The sequence below is a fragment of the Nyctereutes procyonoides genome, unplaced genomic scaffold (assembly GCF_905146905.1).
Source record: "Nyctereutes procyonoides isolate TBG_1078 unplaced genomic scaffold, NYPRO_anot_genome, whole genome shotgun sequence".
Taxonomy (NCBI): Eukaryota; Metazoa; Chordata; class Mammalia; order Carnivora; family Canidae; genus Nyctereutes; species Nyctereutes procyonoides.
This window is the reverse complement of record NW_026575139.1, coordinates 33,601,912-33,619,959: the sequence shown is the minus strand read 5'-3', so window position 1 is coordinate 33,619,959 and position 18,048 is coordinate 33,601,912. Positions and strand designations below refer to the sequence as shown.

The window sequence follows — 18,048 nt, the reverse complement described above, 5'->3', positions numbered from 1 at the left end:
TCCTGCAGCCTGGGGTGTGATCCTGGAGCCTGCTTCTCCCTCTGCCTGTGTCTCTGCCCCTCTCTCTCTGTCTCTTTGAATAAATAAAATCTTTAAAAAAATAAAATAAAAATAAAGAGAGAGAGAGAAGAAGAAGAGGAGGAGAAAGTGTGTGTTTCGTGCACACTTTGTCATTTCAAAACCTCACTAAGATGGTGGTAGTTTGGGTTGTACAAACATATGTGCCGCTCTAAATCTCCCAGAAGGCAGGCTGACTTGATATTCCAAAAACTGAGGTTTTTTTTTTTTTAAGATTTTATTTATTTATTCATGAGAGACACACACAGAGAGAGAGACAGAGGGAGAAGCAGGCTCCATGCAGGAAGCCCAATGTGGGACTCGATCCAGGTCTTCAGGATCATGCCCTGGGCTGAAGGCAGTGCTAAACCACTGAGCCACCTGGGCTGCCCAAAAACTTAGCTTAGTTGGTTTTTGCTTCAGCTTGGTGGGTCTGCATGGTGTCTGGTGTCAGCTGGCAGATGCCGTGGAAGGGTGGAAATGCCATATGGGAACAGTACTCCCATCAGGTGGATCCTTCAGGTGGCACAGAAGGATGCTGAGGCTTGTCTTGAAAGCCTCTGCCGGGCTCCGTAGTTTAATGTTTTCAAGTCTGCAAAATAATCTAAAGGAAAATCTGATTTCCCTAGCATTCAGGTATCAGGGACAAATGTGGAGATCTGACAGGCCCGAGTTTTAGTACAGACTCTGTTCCTAATTAAAGGTGTCTTTGGACTTCAGTCTCAGCTGTAAAGTTGACTACATCATAGAGATCTTATGAGGACTAAAATGATAATGTAAAGGGCTTAGCATAGAACTTGGCATTATAGTCTGTACTTAGTAAATGTGCACTGTAATTATTGCCTGCCTTCTTTATTGAAGACTTGCACATGAGAAAACCAGTGTATGAATAAAGAGGCTGCAAGAGGGGAGGAATCTGCCCCGGTAAAAGTTTAACTAATGCTTCAGTGTTTCCTCCAAATAGAGGGCTATTTCGGGCCCACACAGATCATGAAGTCCCTTTGAGAAGGCTGGAGGTCTCGAGGGGTTTGGGTCATCTTCCCCAGACCACTGCAGTTCAGGATTGTTCATGAAAGCCTGATATAGCAAGGCCAATCCTGGGAGACTGCTACTCGGAGGAAGTCCCAGGCAAAACCAGAAGCAAATTCAGAATCAGTCTCGGAGTGCCTGGGTCTAGCTTTGGCCCCCTTGAGTGACCAAGTGATTGCAGGTGCACAGCCCTCTCCATCAGTTCTCAAGTCCTCCACAGGCCATGCTTGCTCTCTTTGGGCTGGGAATCAGAATTAGAATGGCTTGTGTTGGGGAGGGAGACCAAGTTTAGTAAGCATGCCCGTGCTGGTACAGTAACCTTAACACTGAATTCATGTTGCAAGGAGTCCTGAGCAGATGCCTGCCTTTAAGTGACAAGGCCCAGTATATATACTGCATCTAAAAGGAAGAACACACTACTGTCTCCAGTCAACTGAAGATTTTATTTAAAGATGTTTTTGATCTTTTTAAGATGTGTATTCTTTGTCTTTCTCTCCATTTTAGACTTCTTAGTTCTCTGTTTCCCTACCCCGTGTTACCTCTTTACCACCTTTCCATTCCCCTTCTTCCCCAATACTCACATCACCAAAAACATTCATAAGAATACATTTCCTGCTAACTTGTGTATCCTGAATTTATTAACTTTTGACCAAACACTCTAGGAGTTTTGATCTGTATAACCTAAGAAGCTGAAGAAAAAGATATTGGGACTCATCACTATATTTTGATAGATAGCATTTATGTGGCCAAATAGCCGTGGGCCACAAGCAATGATCCTGCCAAGAGGACTTTTAAAGATAGAGGGTTGTGTAGATCACTGAAAGGTTGAAGTTGCCTTCAACCTATAGCTGTGAATTTATTATATTGCAGGGAGAAAATCTCAGATACACAAAAAGATTGGAAATTCTTTGAGGTAAGTCACTTACATTTTGGGGCTTTTTCTCTTTCATATGAAACATGAAGTAGGGAGCACCTGGGTGGCTCAGTGGTTGAGTATCTGCCTTTGGCTCAGGTCATGATCCCGGGGTCCTGGAATCAAGTTCTGCATCAGGCTCTCCACAAGGAGCCTGCTTCTCCCTCTGCCTATGTCTCTGCCTCTCTCTGTGTCTCTCATGAATAAATAAATAAGATCTTTTAAAAAATGAAGTATACCAATAACCAATATCCATTTGTCAGGCACTTATTTTTATTGAATATCTTTTCTTGAAAAGGATGCTAACAAGCTATATACCATATAGTAAACTTCTGGTCTTACCTTCCTCCTGCAAAGGTGACTACATGTGTAATTTCCCACAGCTTTTCAGGAATGTGGAGAAATGGGGTCATCTGGGTTTGGGTCTGCTTAGCGGTGTTACAGAGATAGGTGGGAGCTTTTACTCCCATAGCTGGGTCGTGACTGTTGTCTGTTTTCTGTTGTAGTCCTTTTATACTTTCTGTACGTATGTAGCTTGGATTGTCTTCCGACGTCAACACTTCACAGAGATTGAGGAAGAAATAGGGAGGCTCTTTCGTACCAATTTGTTCAACATTCCTCGGAGGAAGCGTGAGGATGAAGAATCAGGAGGGGAAAAGAAACGCATGACTCTTGTACAATTCAGGTATGACCTTTTGACTTTCCAAAGCTCAAGGACATTTTTGAAAACAGGATGATGTAACCTAAATCACCTCTCCCCACCCCAGGAGAATGATGGCAAAACGCCCAGCGATTAAAAAAGCCATTCACATGCACTCTCCAGTCATGTCTACTCTGCTGCCATCTCTCAGAGAAAAAGCTCAGGATATCTTTGAGAAAAAGAATCATCAAGTAGGCATCAAATTCCCAGCCCAGATGCAAGAGCACATGGAAAGTCTGGACTCTGTGCCTATGCCAACGTAAGTGGCCCAAGGAGAGAGAAAGGAGAACCTCAAGTCATGTCCTAGGTTGGGCCAGGTGGGCCAGGGGCTCAGACACCATGCTCTGTCCAAAAAGTTGAACAAAGATGAAAGCTTTCTTCTTACCCACCCCCTCTCCTCCCCACTGTTTCCTTTCCCAAGCAGTTCTTGGTATACCCATCTAGACTAGAAAACATTGCTAGACGAATATGCTAGACTTCAAATAGTTCTAATTTGGAGGAGGGAGTAGCCGACTTTATAAGGCTGAGGTTTCTTCATTAGAAGAACCATCTCTGGGAAATGTGGGAAGGGCTAGTACAAAATCTTACTGTCGGCTGAGTTTCTGGACCAAAGCTACACACACACACAAGTACAACTATACACCCTTTTCTTTGGCCTCACTGCTTCTGCTCTACCAATAATTCTTTTCACAGAGTTGGCATCCTGGGGGAGCCTCGATGTCTGTTCAACCTCCATACCCTTCTTCCTCTTGATCTGGAAGAAAACATGAAATCAGATGGGAGACATTCTTCCCTAATCGAAAAAAATAACATGAAAATCCAAGATACACTGAACTTAGTCATGAGAACACTATCCTCTCAAACAACATTCCCTAAATAATCGGGTACCTTCCATTTCTGTAATTAAGTTCCTATATTTGAAGTAAACTACTTTGATTTAATCACTTTATATAGGACTAATATTTATTATTGTTAAACTTTTTAAGTTGTTCAAATTATTTTGTTAAAAGTGGAATAGTAGACAAGGAATCCCAGAAAGCTCTTGAAAAGCTCATTTTCCTGTATTGACTAGTTTGTTTTGTTATTATATATTTACTTCCTTGGCTTCTATGTGACTGTTTAGAGTAATGGTAATGTATTAGAATATTTAGCCAATATTCTAGGGGACTAGTGAAGAAACATCCTGTGTATTTGTTTCTAAGCTCATTTTTACTATATGAGAGAGTATCTTTGGTACATTTGAAAAGTAAATTTTATAAAAAGGGAAATTAAAATGTTTTAAAAATGAAACTTCCTGGGGCAGCCCTGGGTGGCTCAGCGGTTTGGCGCCTGCCTTCGGCCTAGGGCGTGATCCTGGAGTCCTGGGATCGAGTCCTGCGTTGGGCTCCCTGCATGGAGCCTGCTTCTCCCTCTGCCTGTATCTCTCTCTCTCTCTCTCTCTATCATGAATAAATAAATAAAATCTTGAGAAACATAGGAGATTGAGATAAATAAAATATGCACCTGCTTACAAGACAATATTGAATGTGTTGGAGGCCATAAAAGGGGTAAAAACCAAGTGCCTTAAGAGGACAGAGCAGAAAAGCAATCACTTCTAGGGGGACCAGGGGCACTTTAACTTGAATTTTGCTTTGCTGGGATTGGTTGGCACTAAAGGGGGACTTCTAGTCAGAGGGAGAACATGTGCAAAGGCCCAGAGATGAAAAAATGTGCCCTATGACTGAGTAAAGGCAGGAGCATGGCGCCTGCAAAGGGAACAGTGGAGGAGCAGGCTGGAAAGGACAGCTCAATGTCCAGCTAGGGAGGGAGTTGGATGTTATTTGGCAGGTGGTGATGATTAAGAATCATTGAGGAAGGGTGCCTGGGTGGTTCAGTTGGTTAAGTGTCTGCCTTTCAGCTCAGGTCATGATCTCAGGGTCCTGGAATTGAGTCTCACATTGGGCACCCTGCTCAGTGGAGAGTCTGCTTCTCCCTCTCCCTCTGCCCCTCAGCTCACTTGTGCACACGTTCTCTCAAATAAAATCTTAAAAAAAAAAATAAAGAATCACTAAGGAAACCACTCCACTACGTGGAATACAGAGCTGCTGATTATATATTGTTATTATTTTTTTTAATTTTTATTTATTTATGATAGTCACACACAGAGAGACAGAGAGAGGCAGAGACACAGGCAGAGGGAGAAGCAGGCTCCATTCACCGGGAGCCCGACGTGGGATTCGATCCTAGGTCTCCAGGATCGCACCCTAGGCCAAATGCAGGTGCCAAACCGCTGCGCCACCCAGGGATCCCTATTGTTATTATTTTAAAAGAGTTTAACCAGCTAAAGCAACTGGACTGAATTAACCTTTCTCTGGTCACAGATTTATCCTCAGGTTTCAAAATCCTCATTTTAGCCTTTAGCTAAAAACTCATTCATTTCAGAGAGAAAACTGGACACTCTCCCCAGATTTAACAACAGAAGTAGAGGAACACCAGCTCCAGCCTATTGATAATGTGGGGCAGCTTCTGTTAAACATACTCTCCATCTTCACGCTGTCATCCTTTACCATCCAAGTCAATTCCTATAACAACCTCCATTAAAACTGCAAAGTTATGGGGCACCTGGTTGGCTCAGTTGGTTAAGCATTTGACTCTTGATTTCGGTTCAGGTCATGATCTCAGGATTGTGGGGTCCAGCCCCACATCAGGCTCTTCACTCAGCAGGGAGTCTACTGGAGATTCTCTCCCTCTGCCCCTCCCCCTGCACATGCTGTCTCCTTCTCCCTCTCTCTAAAATAAATAAATCTTAAAAAAAAAAAACCTGCAGGGATCCCTGGGTGGCGCAGCGGTTTAGCGCCTGCCTTTGGCTCAGGGCGCGATCCTGGAGACGCGGGATCGAATCCCACGTCGGGCTCCCGGTGCATGGAGCCTGCTTCTCCCTCTGCCTATGTCTCTGCCTCTCTCTCTCTCTGTGTGCCTATCATAAATTAAATAAAATAAAAATTATTAAAAAAAAAAACCTGCAAAGTTCTTATCAAAATCATGGACCATGAGCTAACCTTTGTTGGACTTTTAACTTATTAGAGAATTTGGTTATAATGCATCTGTCACAAAAATTTCTTTCTTTTTTTTTTTTGAACATTTGTCTTTTTTTTTTTTTTTTTTTTTATGATAGTCACAGAGAGAGAGAGAGAGAGGCAGAGACACAGGCAGAGGGAGAAGCAGGCTCCATGCACCGGGAGCCCGACGTGGGATTCGATCCCTGGTCTCCAGGATCGTGCCCTGGGCCAAAGGCAGGCGCCAAACCGCTGCGCCACCCAGGGATCCCTGTCACGAAAATTTCTATCTAGAATATGTTGACATGGTTTTAGCTTTTATTTTTTGATATTTTAAAATAAAGGTTGAGAATTACAAGACTTTTGTAACTACTAAGGCACTGGGCTTTTCTCTACCTCCTTTGCGAATGTTGAGGCTTTGGTTTACTTCATTTACTAATTCCTTCATTTGTTTATTCACTTTTTCATTCCATAATTAGTATATCCGCACTGTGTGCTGGGCACTGTGTTTGGTGCTAGGAATTCAGTGTAGAAAAAACACAACCAGCTCTGATTTGGAAGTGACAAGTCTTAGGGAGAGACAGACAGGAAACAAATACCTAGATAATGAGCTAATTGCAGTGGTGACGAATGCTGCATAAGAAGAGAATGCCAAGAGAGTGCAACTAGAGACTTGCTGGGATGTACAGGATAGGCAGGTAAAGAAGAGTTTATCCCTAAGGAAGTGACATTTAAATCTGAGACTTGAGGGGTGCCTGACTGGCTTCGTATTTAGAGCCTGTGACTCTTGATCTCATGGTTGTGACTTCGAGCCCCACATTGGTTGTAATGATTACTTTAAAAAATAAAATCCTAGGGACACCTGGGTGGCTCAGTGGTTGAGCATCTGCCTTTAGCTGAGGTTATGATCCTGGGGTCCTGGGATCAAGTCCCGCATCAGGCTCCCTGCGGGGAGCCTGCTTCTCCCTCTGCCTATGTCTCTGCCTCTCTCTCTCTGTCTTTCATGAATAAATAAACAAAAATCTTTTTAAAAATTTAAAAAAGGGACGCCTTGGTGGCTCAGTGGTTGAGCGTCTGCCTTTGGCTCAGGGTGGGGTCCAGGGATTGAGTCCCACATTGGGCTCCCAGCATGGAGCCTGCTTATCCCTCTGCCTGTGTCTCTGCCTCGCTCTCTCTCTGTGTCTCTCATGAATAAATAAATAAAATCTTAAATCTTAAAAGAAATTTTAAAAATAGCAGTGCCTAGGTGGCTACGTCAATTAAGCATTTGACTCTTGATCTCTGCTCAGGTCTTGATCTCAGGGTTTTGAGTTCCAAACTTCACATTGGGCTCCATGCTAGGCATGGAGCTACTTAAAAATGAATGAATGAATGAATGAGTAAATCTGAGACTTGACACATGGGATTAAAGTGGCAGGAAGTGATAAGGGGAATACTCCTAAGTATTAGTTATCTATTTCTGTGAAACACCTTATCCCCAAACAGTGACTTAAAACAGTAACATTTATTATCTCGCAGTTTCTGTGGGTCAGGCATGTGGATGCAGCTTAGCTTGAATCTTCCAAATCCTGGCCTCTCAAAAAGTTTTCAACCAGTGTGTCAACCAGGGCTGAAGTCATCTGAAGGCTCAACTGGGGTTTGATCTGCTTCCAGTATGACTCATAAGCCTGTGCTATATGAGCCTGTGCCTCAGTAGCTGATAATATATCAGTAGGCTTCATCAGAGTGAACAAGTAAGAAAGGAAGAGAAAGTGTGCAAGACAGAAGTTAGTCATTTACCTAGTATTGGAACTTCCATTCCATCAGTCTGCTGTATTCTGTCCTTTAGAAGCAAGTCACAAGGTTCAATGGGAGGAGACTATACAGGGTCATGAATATGAAGTGAGGATCACTGGGGGCCATCTTAAAAGTCAGCCTGCCACACTGGCCATGAAAGTCTTGAGGCTGGAAGCAAAGCCTTTTCAAGTTGCTGAGATAAAGCTTTTGTGGGTATAGAGAGAAAAGATAGAAGAATGAGAAGTGGCAAGAGAATAGGCACAAGCTTATCGTGGAAGGTTCTGTAAGTGTACTAAGGATACACTTAAGAACAATGAGGGTTGTTGCAATGTGATTATGTGGTTTATGGCTTGCACAAAGGCATCAGTCAAAGAGATGGATGGGGGCTGAAATCCAAATACACATCCTTACTTGCCACTAGTTCTTTCTAGAGAGAGTCTCTTCTAGTAATTTACAAAGCAACAGACTTAAATGGGTACCCTTTGATATTTTTTAAGCAGGTGCATTGTTAAAGCTTATCAAAGATTTTTTGTTTTTGTTTTTGGGTTGGGGTGTGTGTGTGTGTGTGTGTGTGTGTGTGTTTAATATTTGGCAATTAAGTGAATGAAAAGACAAGCTACCAATTAGAAAATATCTGCAAAACTCATATCTGACAGAGGATTTGAATGCAAAATATACAAAAAACTCTTAAAAATCAACAATAAGAAAACAATCCAATTTAAAAATGGGCAAAAACTTTTCATAAGAAGATATCTTACCAAAGAAAATATACACACAAAAAAGCATATGAAGAGATGTTCACAAGCATTAGGGAAGACAAATTAAAAAAGTTATGAGATGTCACTACAATGCCTATTAGCCATGGCTAAAGTCCAAAAACCTGAATACCAAATGCTGGTGAGGTTGTAGAGCAATGGAACTCTTATTCACTGCTGGGATACTACACTTGATCTTAGCCAAAAGGCCGAGAAGCGATCACTGCTGGGATAATAAAAATGATGCAGCCACCTTAAAAGATGATTCAGAAATTTCTTTCTCTATACTTCTTTTAAGTTTCTTAAAATTCATATGAAAGTGTAAGAGATCCAGATAAGCAAAACAATTTTGCAAAAGAACAAAGTTGGAAGACTAACACATTCTGATTTCAAAATTTAACTCAAAAGGGATAATAGACCTAAATGTAGGGACACTTGGGTGGCTCAGCGGTTGAACGTCCACCTTTGGCCCAGGGCATGATCCTGGGATCCGGGATCGTGTCCCACATGGGGCTCCTTGCTCCTGCTCCTCTCTCTGCCTGTGTCTCTGCCTCTCTCTCTGTGTCTCTCATAAATAAATAAATAAATAAATAAATAAATAAATAAATAAATAAATAAAATCTTAAAAAAAAATAGACCTAAATGTAAGAGCTAAAACTAGAAAAGTTTTAGAAGAAAATGTTGGAGTAAATTTTGATGATCTTGGGTTAGACATTGGTTTCTTAAGTATGAATGACACCGAAAACATAAGCAACCAAAAAAATTGATAAATTGGATTTCATCAAAATTAATAACTTTTGTACTTCAAAGGACATTGTCAAGAAAATAAGGATGATGGTTGTTTAACTCTGTGAATATACTAAAGACAATTACATTTTACACTTTAATGATGAACTGTATGGCATAGTTATATCTCAATAAAGCTGTTATAAGTGAAAACAATCCACAGAATGGGAGAAAATATTTGCAAATTGTGTATGTGATAAAGGTCTGGTATTCAGAATATATAATGGATTCTTACAACTCCACAATAAAAAATAAATACTCTAATTTTTATTTTATTTTTTATTAAGTTTTCATTTTAATCACCTGGTGGTGCTTATCATGAGACATGCACTCCTTAATCTCTGTCACTATTTCACCCATCTTGCCACCTGCCTCCTCTTTGGTAACCATCAGTTTGTTCTCTAGAGTTGAATCTGTTTCTTGATTTTTCTCTTTTTATTCTCCCTTTACTCGTTTGTTTCTTAAATTCTACACATGAATGAAATCTTGTGATACTTGTCTTTCTCTGACCGACCATTCAGTTAGCATTATACTCTCTAGATCTATCCATGTCATTGTAAATAGCAAGATTCCATTCCTTTTTTATGACTGAATAATATTCCAATGTGTGTGTGTATACATCTTCTTTATCCATTCATCAATTAATGGACACTGGAGCTGGTTCCATATCTTGGCTACTATAACTAATGCTGCTATAAGTATGGAGGCTCATGTGTCCCTTTGAATTTGTGTTTTTGTATTTATACCCAGTAGTGTAATTGCTAATAGTTTATTTTTAATTTTTTGAGGAATTCCATACTTTTTCAGCCACCCACAGGGTTTGCACCACTTTGCATTCCCAACAGCAGTGTAATAGGGTTCCTTTTTCTCCACATCCTAGCCAACACCTATTGTTTCTTGTGTCATTGATATTAGCCATTTTGACAGATGTGAGATGGATCTCATTGTAATTTTGAATAGCATTTCCCTGATGGTAAGTGATGTTGAGCATCCTTTCATGTGTCTTGTGGCCATCTGTATGTCTTCTTAAGAGAAATGTCTGTTCATGTCTCCTGCCTATTTTTGAATTGGATTAATTGTTTTTTTGGGTAATAAATTGTACAAGTTCTTTATATATTTTGGATACTGATGCTTTATTGTATATGTCATTTGCAAATACCTTTTCCCATTCTGTAAGTTGCCTTTTAATTCTATTGATTATTTCCTTTACTGTGTAGATTTTTATTTTTATTTTTTAAGACTCTATTTATTTATTTGATAGAGTGTGTGTGTGAGCCGAGGTGGTGGGGGGAGGGGCTGGAACAGAGGGAGAAGCAGACTCCCTGCTGAGCAGGGAGCCTGTTGGCTCATGACCTGAGCCAAGGGCAGATGCTTAACTGACTGAGCCACCCAGGTGCCCCAAAGATTTTTATTTTGATATAGTCCCAATAGTTTATTTTTACTTTTTTCCCCTCGTCTCAGAAAATATATCTAGAAAAAAGTTGCTGTGGCCGATGTCAGAAAAAATCTCCCTATGTTCTCTTCTAAAACTTTTATGGTCTCAGTTCTCATATTTAGATCTTTAATCTATTTTGAATTTACTTTTGTGTATGGTGTAAGAAAGTGATCCAGTTTCATATTTTTTGCATGTTGCCGTCTAGTTTTCCCAATACCATTTGTTGAAGAGATGGTCTTTTTGCCATTGGACACTTCATTCCTCCTTTGTCAAAGATTAATTGGCCATATAATTGCAGGTTTATTTCTGGGTTTTCTGTTCTATTGATCTATGTGTCTATTTTTGTGCCAGTACCATAATACTGTTTTGATCACTACAGCTTTGTAATATAACTGGGAAGTCCAGAATTGTGGTGCCCCAGCTTTGCTTTTCTTTTTCGAGATTGCTTTGGCTCTTTGATGTTTTTTGTGGTTCCATACAAATTTTAAGATTGTTTGTTCTAACTCTGTGAAAAATGTTGCTGGTATTTTCATAGGCATTGCATTAAATCTGTAGGTTGCTCTGGGTAGTATAGACATTTTCACAATATTTGTTCCTCTGATCCATGAGCATGGAATGTCTTTCTGTTTCTTTGTCTCTTCTGCAGTTTCTTTCATGAATGTTTTATAGTCTTCCAAGTATAGGTCTTTCACCTCTTTGGTTAGGTTTATTCCTAGGTATTTTATTATTTTTGGCATTGTTTTCTGAACTTCTCTTTCTGCTGCTCCATTATTGGTATATAGAAATACAACAGATTTCTGTAGATTAATTTTGTATCCTGAAACTTTACTGAATTCATTTATCAATTCTAGCAGTTTTTTGGTGGAGTCTTCCGGGTTTTCTATATATAGTATCATGTCATCTGCAAACAGTGAAAGTTTTATTTCTCCTTGCTGATTTTGATGCCATTTACTTCATTTTGTTGTCTGACTACTGTGGCTAGGGCCATCCAGTACTCTGTTAAATGAAAGTGATGAGAGTGGACATCCTTTTCTTCTTCCTGACCTTAGGGAAAAAGTTCTCAGTTTTTCCCCATTGAGGATGATGTTAGTTGTGGATTTTCATATATGGCCTTCATTATGTTGAAGTATGTTCCCTCTAAACCTACTTTGTTGAGGATTTTTATCATAAATGGATATTGTACTTTGTCAAATGCTTTTTCTGCATCTATTGAAATGATCATATGGTTTTTATTCTTTATTATTCATGTGATATATCATGGGATTGATGTATGAATATTAAGCCACCTTTGCAACCCAGGAATAACTATGACTTTTTTTTTAAGCAAAAATGAGTATTTTATTTTGGCAGCACTAAAGGAAAAAAAACTCACTGTATTTCTACATTGAGGTGAAAACAGTGTTTAAACTTTCTTATCAATCAAATACATTCCAAAAGAAAGTGTGTTTTATGAACGTTCCAAAGCACAGGCAAATCTTAACACAATAATACAGGAATCTGTAATACTGAAAATGTTTTTTCTGATAGGGTGTTTAACAAACATAACTTTTGAATTATAAAACCAGTGGTGATCATGGTGAATGACTCTTTAAATGTATTGTTGGATTTGGTTTGCTAGTATTTTGTTGAGGATTTATGCATCTATGTTCATCAGGAGGGATATTGGCCTGCAGTTTCTTTCTTTCTTTCTTTCTTTCTTTCTTTCTTTCTTTCTTTCTTTCTTTCTTTCTTTCTTCTTTCTTTCACTTTTGTGGTGTCTTTATCTGGTTTTGATGTCAGGGTAATGCTAGCCTCATAGAATTTAGAAGTTATTCTTCTTTTTCTATTTTTTTGGAATAGTTTGAGAAAAATAGGTATTAAACTCTAAATGTCTGGTAGAATTTGCCTGTGGAGTCATCTGGTCCTGGACTTTTGTTTGTTGGGAGTTTGTTGATTACTATTTTAATTTCTTTGCTGGTAATCAGTCTGTTCTTCCTGTTTCAGTTTTGATACGTTATATATTTCTTTTTTTTTTTTTTTTAGATTTTATTTATTTATTCATGAGAGACAAAGAGAGAGAGAGAGGCAGAGGGAGATGCAGGCTCCATGCAGGGAACCCAATGTCCCGGGTCTCCAGGATCATGCCCTGGGCCAAAGGCGGCACTAAATCACTGAACCACCCAGGCTGCCACGTTATATATTTCTAAGGATTTATCCATTTCTTCTAGATTGTCCAATTTGTTGGTATATTGTTTTTCATAATATTCTCTTATAATTATTTGTATATCTATGGTGTTTCTTGTTTTTTCTCTTAGTCATGATTTTATTTATTTGAGTTTTTTTTTCTTCATAAGTCTGGCTAGAGGTTTATCAATTTTATTGATTTTTTTCAAAGAACCAGCTCCTGGTTTCATTGATCTGTTTTATTGTTTTTCTAGTTTCTGTATCATTTATTTCTGCCCTAATCTTTATTACTTCCTTCATTCTGATGGTTTTAAGTTTTCTTTGTTGTTCTTTTTCTAGCTCCTTTAGGCGTAAGGTTAGGGTTTGCTTTTTTTTTAAATTAAGATTTTATTTATTTACTTGACAGAGAGAGAGCACAAAAGCAGGGAGAGCAGCAGAGGGAGAGAGAGAAGCCAACTCCCTCCTGATCAGGGAGCCCCATGTAGGACTCAATCCCAAGACCCTGGGACATGACCTGAACTGAAGGCAGATGCTTAACAAACTGAGCCATCCAGGCAACTCAGTTCAGTTGTTTATTTGAGGGTTTTTTTGCTTCTTGCAGTAGGTATCTATGGCGTAAATATCCCTCTTAGAATTGCTTTTGCTCTATCCCATAGGTTTTGAACCATTGTGTTTTCATTTTCATTTGTTTCCATGTAGTTTTTTTAAATTTTTATTTATGATAGTCACAGAGAGAGAGAGAGAGAGGCAGAGACACAGGCAGAGGGAGAAGCAGGCTCCATGCACCGGGAGCCCGATGTGGGATTCGATCCCGGGTCTCCAGGATCGCGCCCTTGGCCAAAGGCAGGCGCCAAACCACTGCGCCACCCAGGGATCCCCTTCCATGTAGTTTTTAATTTCTTCTTTTATTTCCTATTTTGCTCATTCATTATTTAGTAGCATGTTATTTAACCTCTATGTATTTGTGGTATTTCCAGATTTTTTCTTGTGGTTGACTCCTAGGTTCATAGTGTTATAGTCAGAAAAGATGCATGGTATGACCACAATCTTTTTTAATTTGTTGAGGCTTATTTCGTGGCCTAAAATGTGATCTGTTCTGGAGAATGTTTCATGTGCACTTGAAAGAATATGTATTCTGCTGTTTTAGGATGGAATGTTCTGAATATGTCTGTTGAATCCATCTGGTCCCCCTTGTCACTCAAAGCTATTGTTTCCTTGTTGATTTTCTGTTTAGATAATCTGTCCATTGATATAAGTGGGGTGTTAAAGTCTCCCACTAATATAGTATTACTATCATTTTAGGTCCTTTATGTTCATTTTTATTTCTTTTTAAGATTATTTATTTATTTATTTGAGAGAGAGTGTGAGATAGAGAACATGAAGTAGGGGGAGGGGCAGAGAGAGAGAGAGAGAAGCAGACTTCCCACAGAGCATGGAGGCTGATGCAGAGCTTGATCCCAGGACCCTGAGATCATGACCTGCCTCAAAGGCAGACACTTAACCAACAGAGCCACCCAGGCATCCCTGTTTTTAACTGTTTCATGTATTTGGGTGCTCCCATGTTAGGTGAATAAATATTTATAATTGTTTTATCTTCCTGTTGGAATGTCCCCTTTATTATTTTTTTTTAATTTTATTTATTTATGATAGTCACAGAGAGAGAGAGAGAGGCAGAGACATAGGCAGAGGGAGAAGCAGGCTCCATGCACCGGGAGCCCGATGTGGGATTTGATCCCGGGTCTCCAGGATCGCGCCCTGGGTCAAAGGCAGGCACCAAACCGCTGCGCCACCCAGGGATCCCCTGTCCCCTCTATTATTATATAATATCCTTCTTTGTCTCTTCTTACAGTGTTTGTTTTAAAATCTGTTTTGGGGACACCTGGGTGACTCATTGAGTTAAGCATTTGACTATTGATTTTGGCTCAGATCATGATCTCAGGTTCTGAGACTGAGCCCTGCCTTGGGCTCCATCCTGGGAAGTCTGCTTGGATTCTCTCTTTCCCTCTCAAGTATATAAATCAATCTTTTAAAAAAATAGTCTATTTTGTCTTGTATAAATATTGGTACTTCAGCTTTCTTTTGACATACTTGCATGATAAATGTTTCTTTATCCCCTCATTTTCTATCTGCAGTTATCTTTAGGAGTAAAATGAGTCTCTCATAGACAATAAATAGATGGGTCTTGTTTTCTTTTCTTTTTTTTAATCTGTTCTGTTACCCTGTGTCTTTTGATTGGAGCATTTAGTCCATTTAATTCAAAGCAATTATTGATAGATATGTATTTATTGCCATTTTATTACTTCTTATGTTTTCTGATCCTTTCTCTCTCTTTTTTTTTAAGATTGTATTTGTTTATTCATGAGAGACATAGAGAGAGAGAAAGGCAGAGACACAGGCAGAGGGAGAAGCAGGCTCCATGCAGGGAGCCTGATAGGGGACTCGATCCTGGGTCTCCAGGATCACACCCTGGGCTGAAGGCAGCACTAAACCGCTGAGCCACCAGGGCTGCCCTCTCTGATCCTTTCTTGCCTTTCTCTCTTTCATGGTTTGCTGATTTTCTTTAGTTATCTATTTGGATTTCTTTCTCTTTATTCTTTGCATATTTATTCTTGGTTTTTGATTTGTGGTTACCATTAGGTTTGTGTTTGACATCTTCTGCATATAGCAACCTATATTAAGTTGATGGTCACTTAAGTTTGAACCCATTCTTTACTCCTCTTCCCATATTTTAGGTAATGATATCACATTTCACATCTTTTAGTTTGTGAGTTCCTTGACTGATTTTTTTTTACAGAAATATTCATTTTTACTGCTTTTGTGTTTCTTACCCTTGTATTGTCATTTTGGAGCTTTCCTTTCCACTCAGAGCCCCCTTTAATATTTCTGGCAGGTCTGGTTTAGTAGTCATGAATTCCTTTGGCTTTTGTTTGAGAAACTATTTATCTCTTCTATTCTAAATGATAGCCTTGTTGGATAGAGTATTGGCTGCTGGTTTTTCCCATTCATCACTTTTAATATATCATGCCTCCTTTCTGGCTTAGCGAGTTTCTGCTGAAAACTCTGCTCATAGCCTAATGAGGTTTCTTTTGTATAAAGCTATCTTCTTGGGTGGCTCAGTGGTTAAGCATCTGCCTTCAGCTCAGGGCGTTATCCTGGGTCCAGGGATTGAGTCCCATATCAGGCAGCAGAAGCCTGCTTCTCCTTCTTTCTATGCCACTGACTCTCTCTCTGTGTCTTTCATGAATAAATAAATAAAATCTTTAAAAAAATAAAACTATCTTCTTTTGTCTTGCTGCTTTTAACATTTTTTCTTCATCAGTATATTTTGTCATTTTAATTACAGTATGTCTTAGTGTAAATCTTCCTTTGTTGGTTCCTTGGAAGTTGTCTGTGCTTTCTGGATCCAGATATCTGTTTCCTTCCCCAAATTTGGGAAGTTTTCAATTGTTATTTCTTCAAATAAATTCTCTGCCCTCGTTTCTTTCTTTTCTTCTTCTGGGACTTCTGTAATATGAATGTTATTACATATGATAGAGTCACTGGGTCTCCTGAGTCTATTCTTGTTTTGCATAATTCTTTTCTTGGTCTTTTGTTCAGCTTGATTACTTTCCATTACTCTGTCTTCTGGGTCATTGACTCATTCTTCTGCTTCATCCAGCCTGCTGTTCATTCCATCAAGCATGTTTCTCAAATAATCAAATTTTTATTTCTTTTTAAGATTTTATTTACTATCTTAAAATCACACCATGAGCCAAAGGCAGATGTTCAACCACTTAGCCACCCAGGCATCCCTCAAATAATCAAACTTTTAAATGGGCAAAGAATTTGAACAGATATTATTCCAAGGAAGATATAAAATTGGCCATAAGCACATGAAAAAATGCTCAACATCATTAGTTATCACAGAAATGGAAATCAAAACCACTATAGAATACTATTTCATTCCCACTAGGATAGCTATGAACAAAGGACAGACAAGAATAAGTGTTGATGAGGATGCAGAGTAATCAGAATCTTCACAACATTGCTGCTGGGAATGTAAAATGATGTAGCCATTTTGGAAAAAAGTTTGTCAGTTCCTCAAAAAGTTAAGTATAAAATTATCCTAGAACCTAGCAATTACACTTTTAGACATATACCCAAGAGAACTGAAAACATATGTTTACACAAACACTTGTACACAAATGTTCATGGAAACATTAATAATAGATAAAAATGGAACAATTCAAATGTCCAGCAATTGATGAATAGATAAACAAAATTGGTATATCCACACAATGGAATATTATGTAGCAATAAAAAGAATGAAGTACTAATTCATGCTACAATGTGAATAAAGCCTAGAAATATTATGCTAAATGAAAGAGAAGCCAGACACAAAAGGCCTCATATCCTATAATTAACAATAGTATGAAATGTCCAGAATAGGGAAATCCATAAAGACGACGTAGATCTTTAGTGATCTATTTGGTGGTTACCAGAAGCTGAGAGGAAGAGGGAGTGGGATGTGACTGCTAACAGGTACAGAACTTGCTTTTGGGGTGATAAAAATGTGCATTAGATAGTGCTAATGGTTACACATTGTGAATATACTATCACTGAATTGAAGCCAAGTTATGGAAGAGCCCAGATGTCCATCAACAGATGAATAAAGAAGATGCAGTGTGTATGTGTATATACATATATATACATACATATATATACACACACATTATATATACACATACATATATACACACACGCGCGCGCGCACACAATGGAATACTACTCAGCCATCAAAAATGAAATCTTGCCATTTGCAATGACATGGATGGAACTAGAGGGTATTATGCTAAGAGAAGTAAGTCAACCAGGGAAAGACAATTATTATATGATCTCACTGGTATGTGGAATTTAAGAAACAAAACAGATGAACATAGGGGACTAGAGGAAAAATAAGACAAAATCAGAGAGACAGACAAACCATAAGAGACTCTAAACTAGGAAACAAACTGAGGGTTGCTGGCGGGGAGGAGAATGGGGGACAGGGTAACTGGGTGATGGACATTAAAGAGGGCATGTGATGTAATGAGCACTGAGTGTTATATAAGACTGATGAATCACTGACCTCTACATCGGAGACTAATAATACATTGTATGTTAATTAATTGCATTTAAATTTTAAAACCAGAATTCTAAAAAAAAAAAAAAAAAAAAAAAAAAAAAGAAATTTTGAGAAACCGCCACGTGACAATATAGTATCCTGGAAAAGATCCTGAAATAGAAAAAGGACATTAGGAAAAGATTAAGGAAGTCTTAATAAAGTATGGATTATAGCTAATAGTAATGTTTCAGTATTGGCTTATTAATTGTGGCAAATGTACCATACAAATATAAAATGTTGATAATAGGGGAAACTG

At 38.9% G+C, this 18,048-nt stretch overlaps 1 protein-coding gene and 1 non-coding gene across 2 annotated transcripts in view; one reads left to right on the top strand and one right to left on the bottom strand.

The window, feature by feature from the left end:
- Positions 1-4,173, top strand: part of PPP1R36 (protein phosphatase 1 regulatory subunit 36) — a 32,608-nt gene extending 28,435 nt beyond the window's left edge. The window contains 4 exon segments of the mRNA XM_055303716.1: positions 1,957-1,999; positions 2,506-2,684; positions 2,767-2,958; positions 3,393-4,173. Of these exon segments, the coding sequence (XP_055159691.1) occupies positions 1,957-1,999; positions 2,506-2,684; positions 2,767-2,958; positions 3,393-3,579 (601 nt within the window). The 3' untranslated portion in view covers positions 3,580-4,173.
- A 4,128-nt stretch (positions 4,174-8,301) lies between these two features.
- On the bottom strand, positions 8,302-8,486 carry LOC129496492 (U2 spliceosomal RNA). Its single transcript, XR_008661781.1, has one exon. It is a non-coding gene; the product is annotated as a U2 spliceosomal RNA (small nuclear RNA).
- Between the last annotated feature and the right edge of the window lie 9,562 nt (positions 8,487-18,048).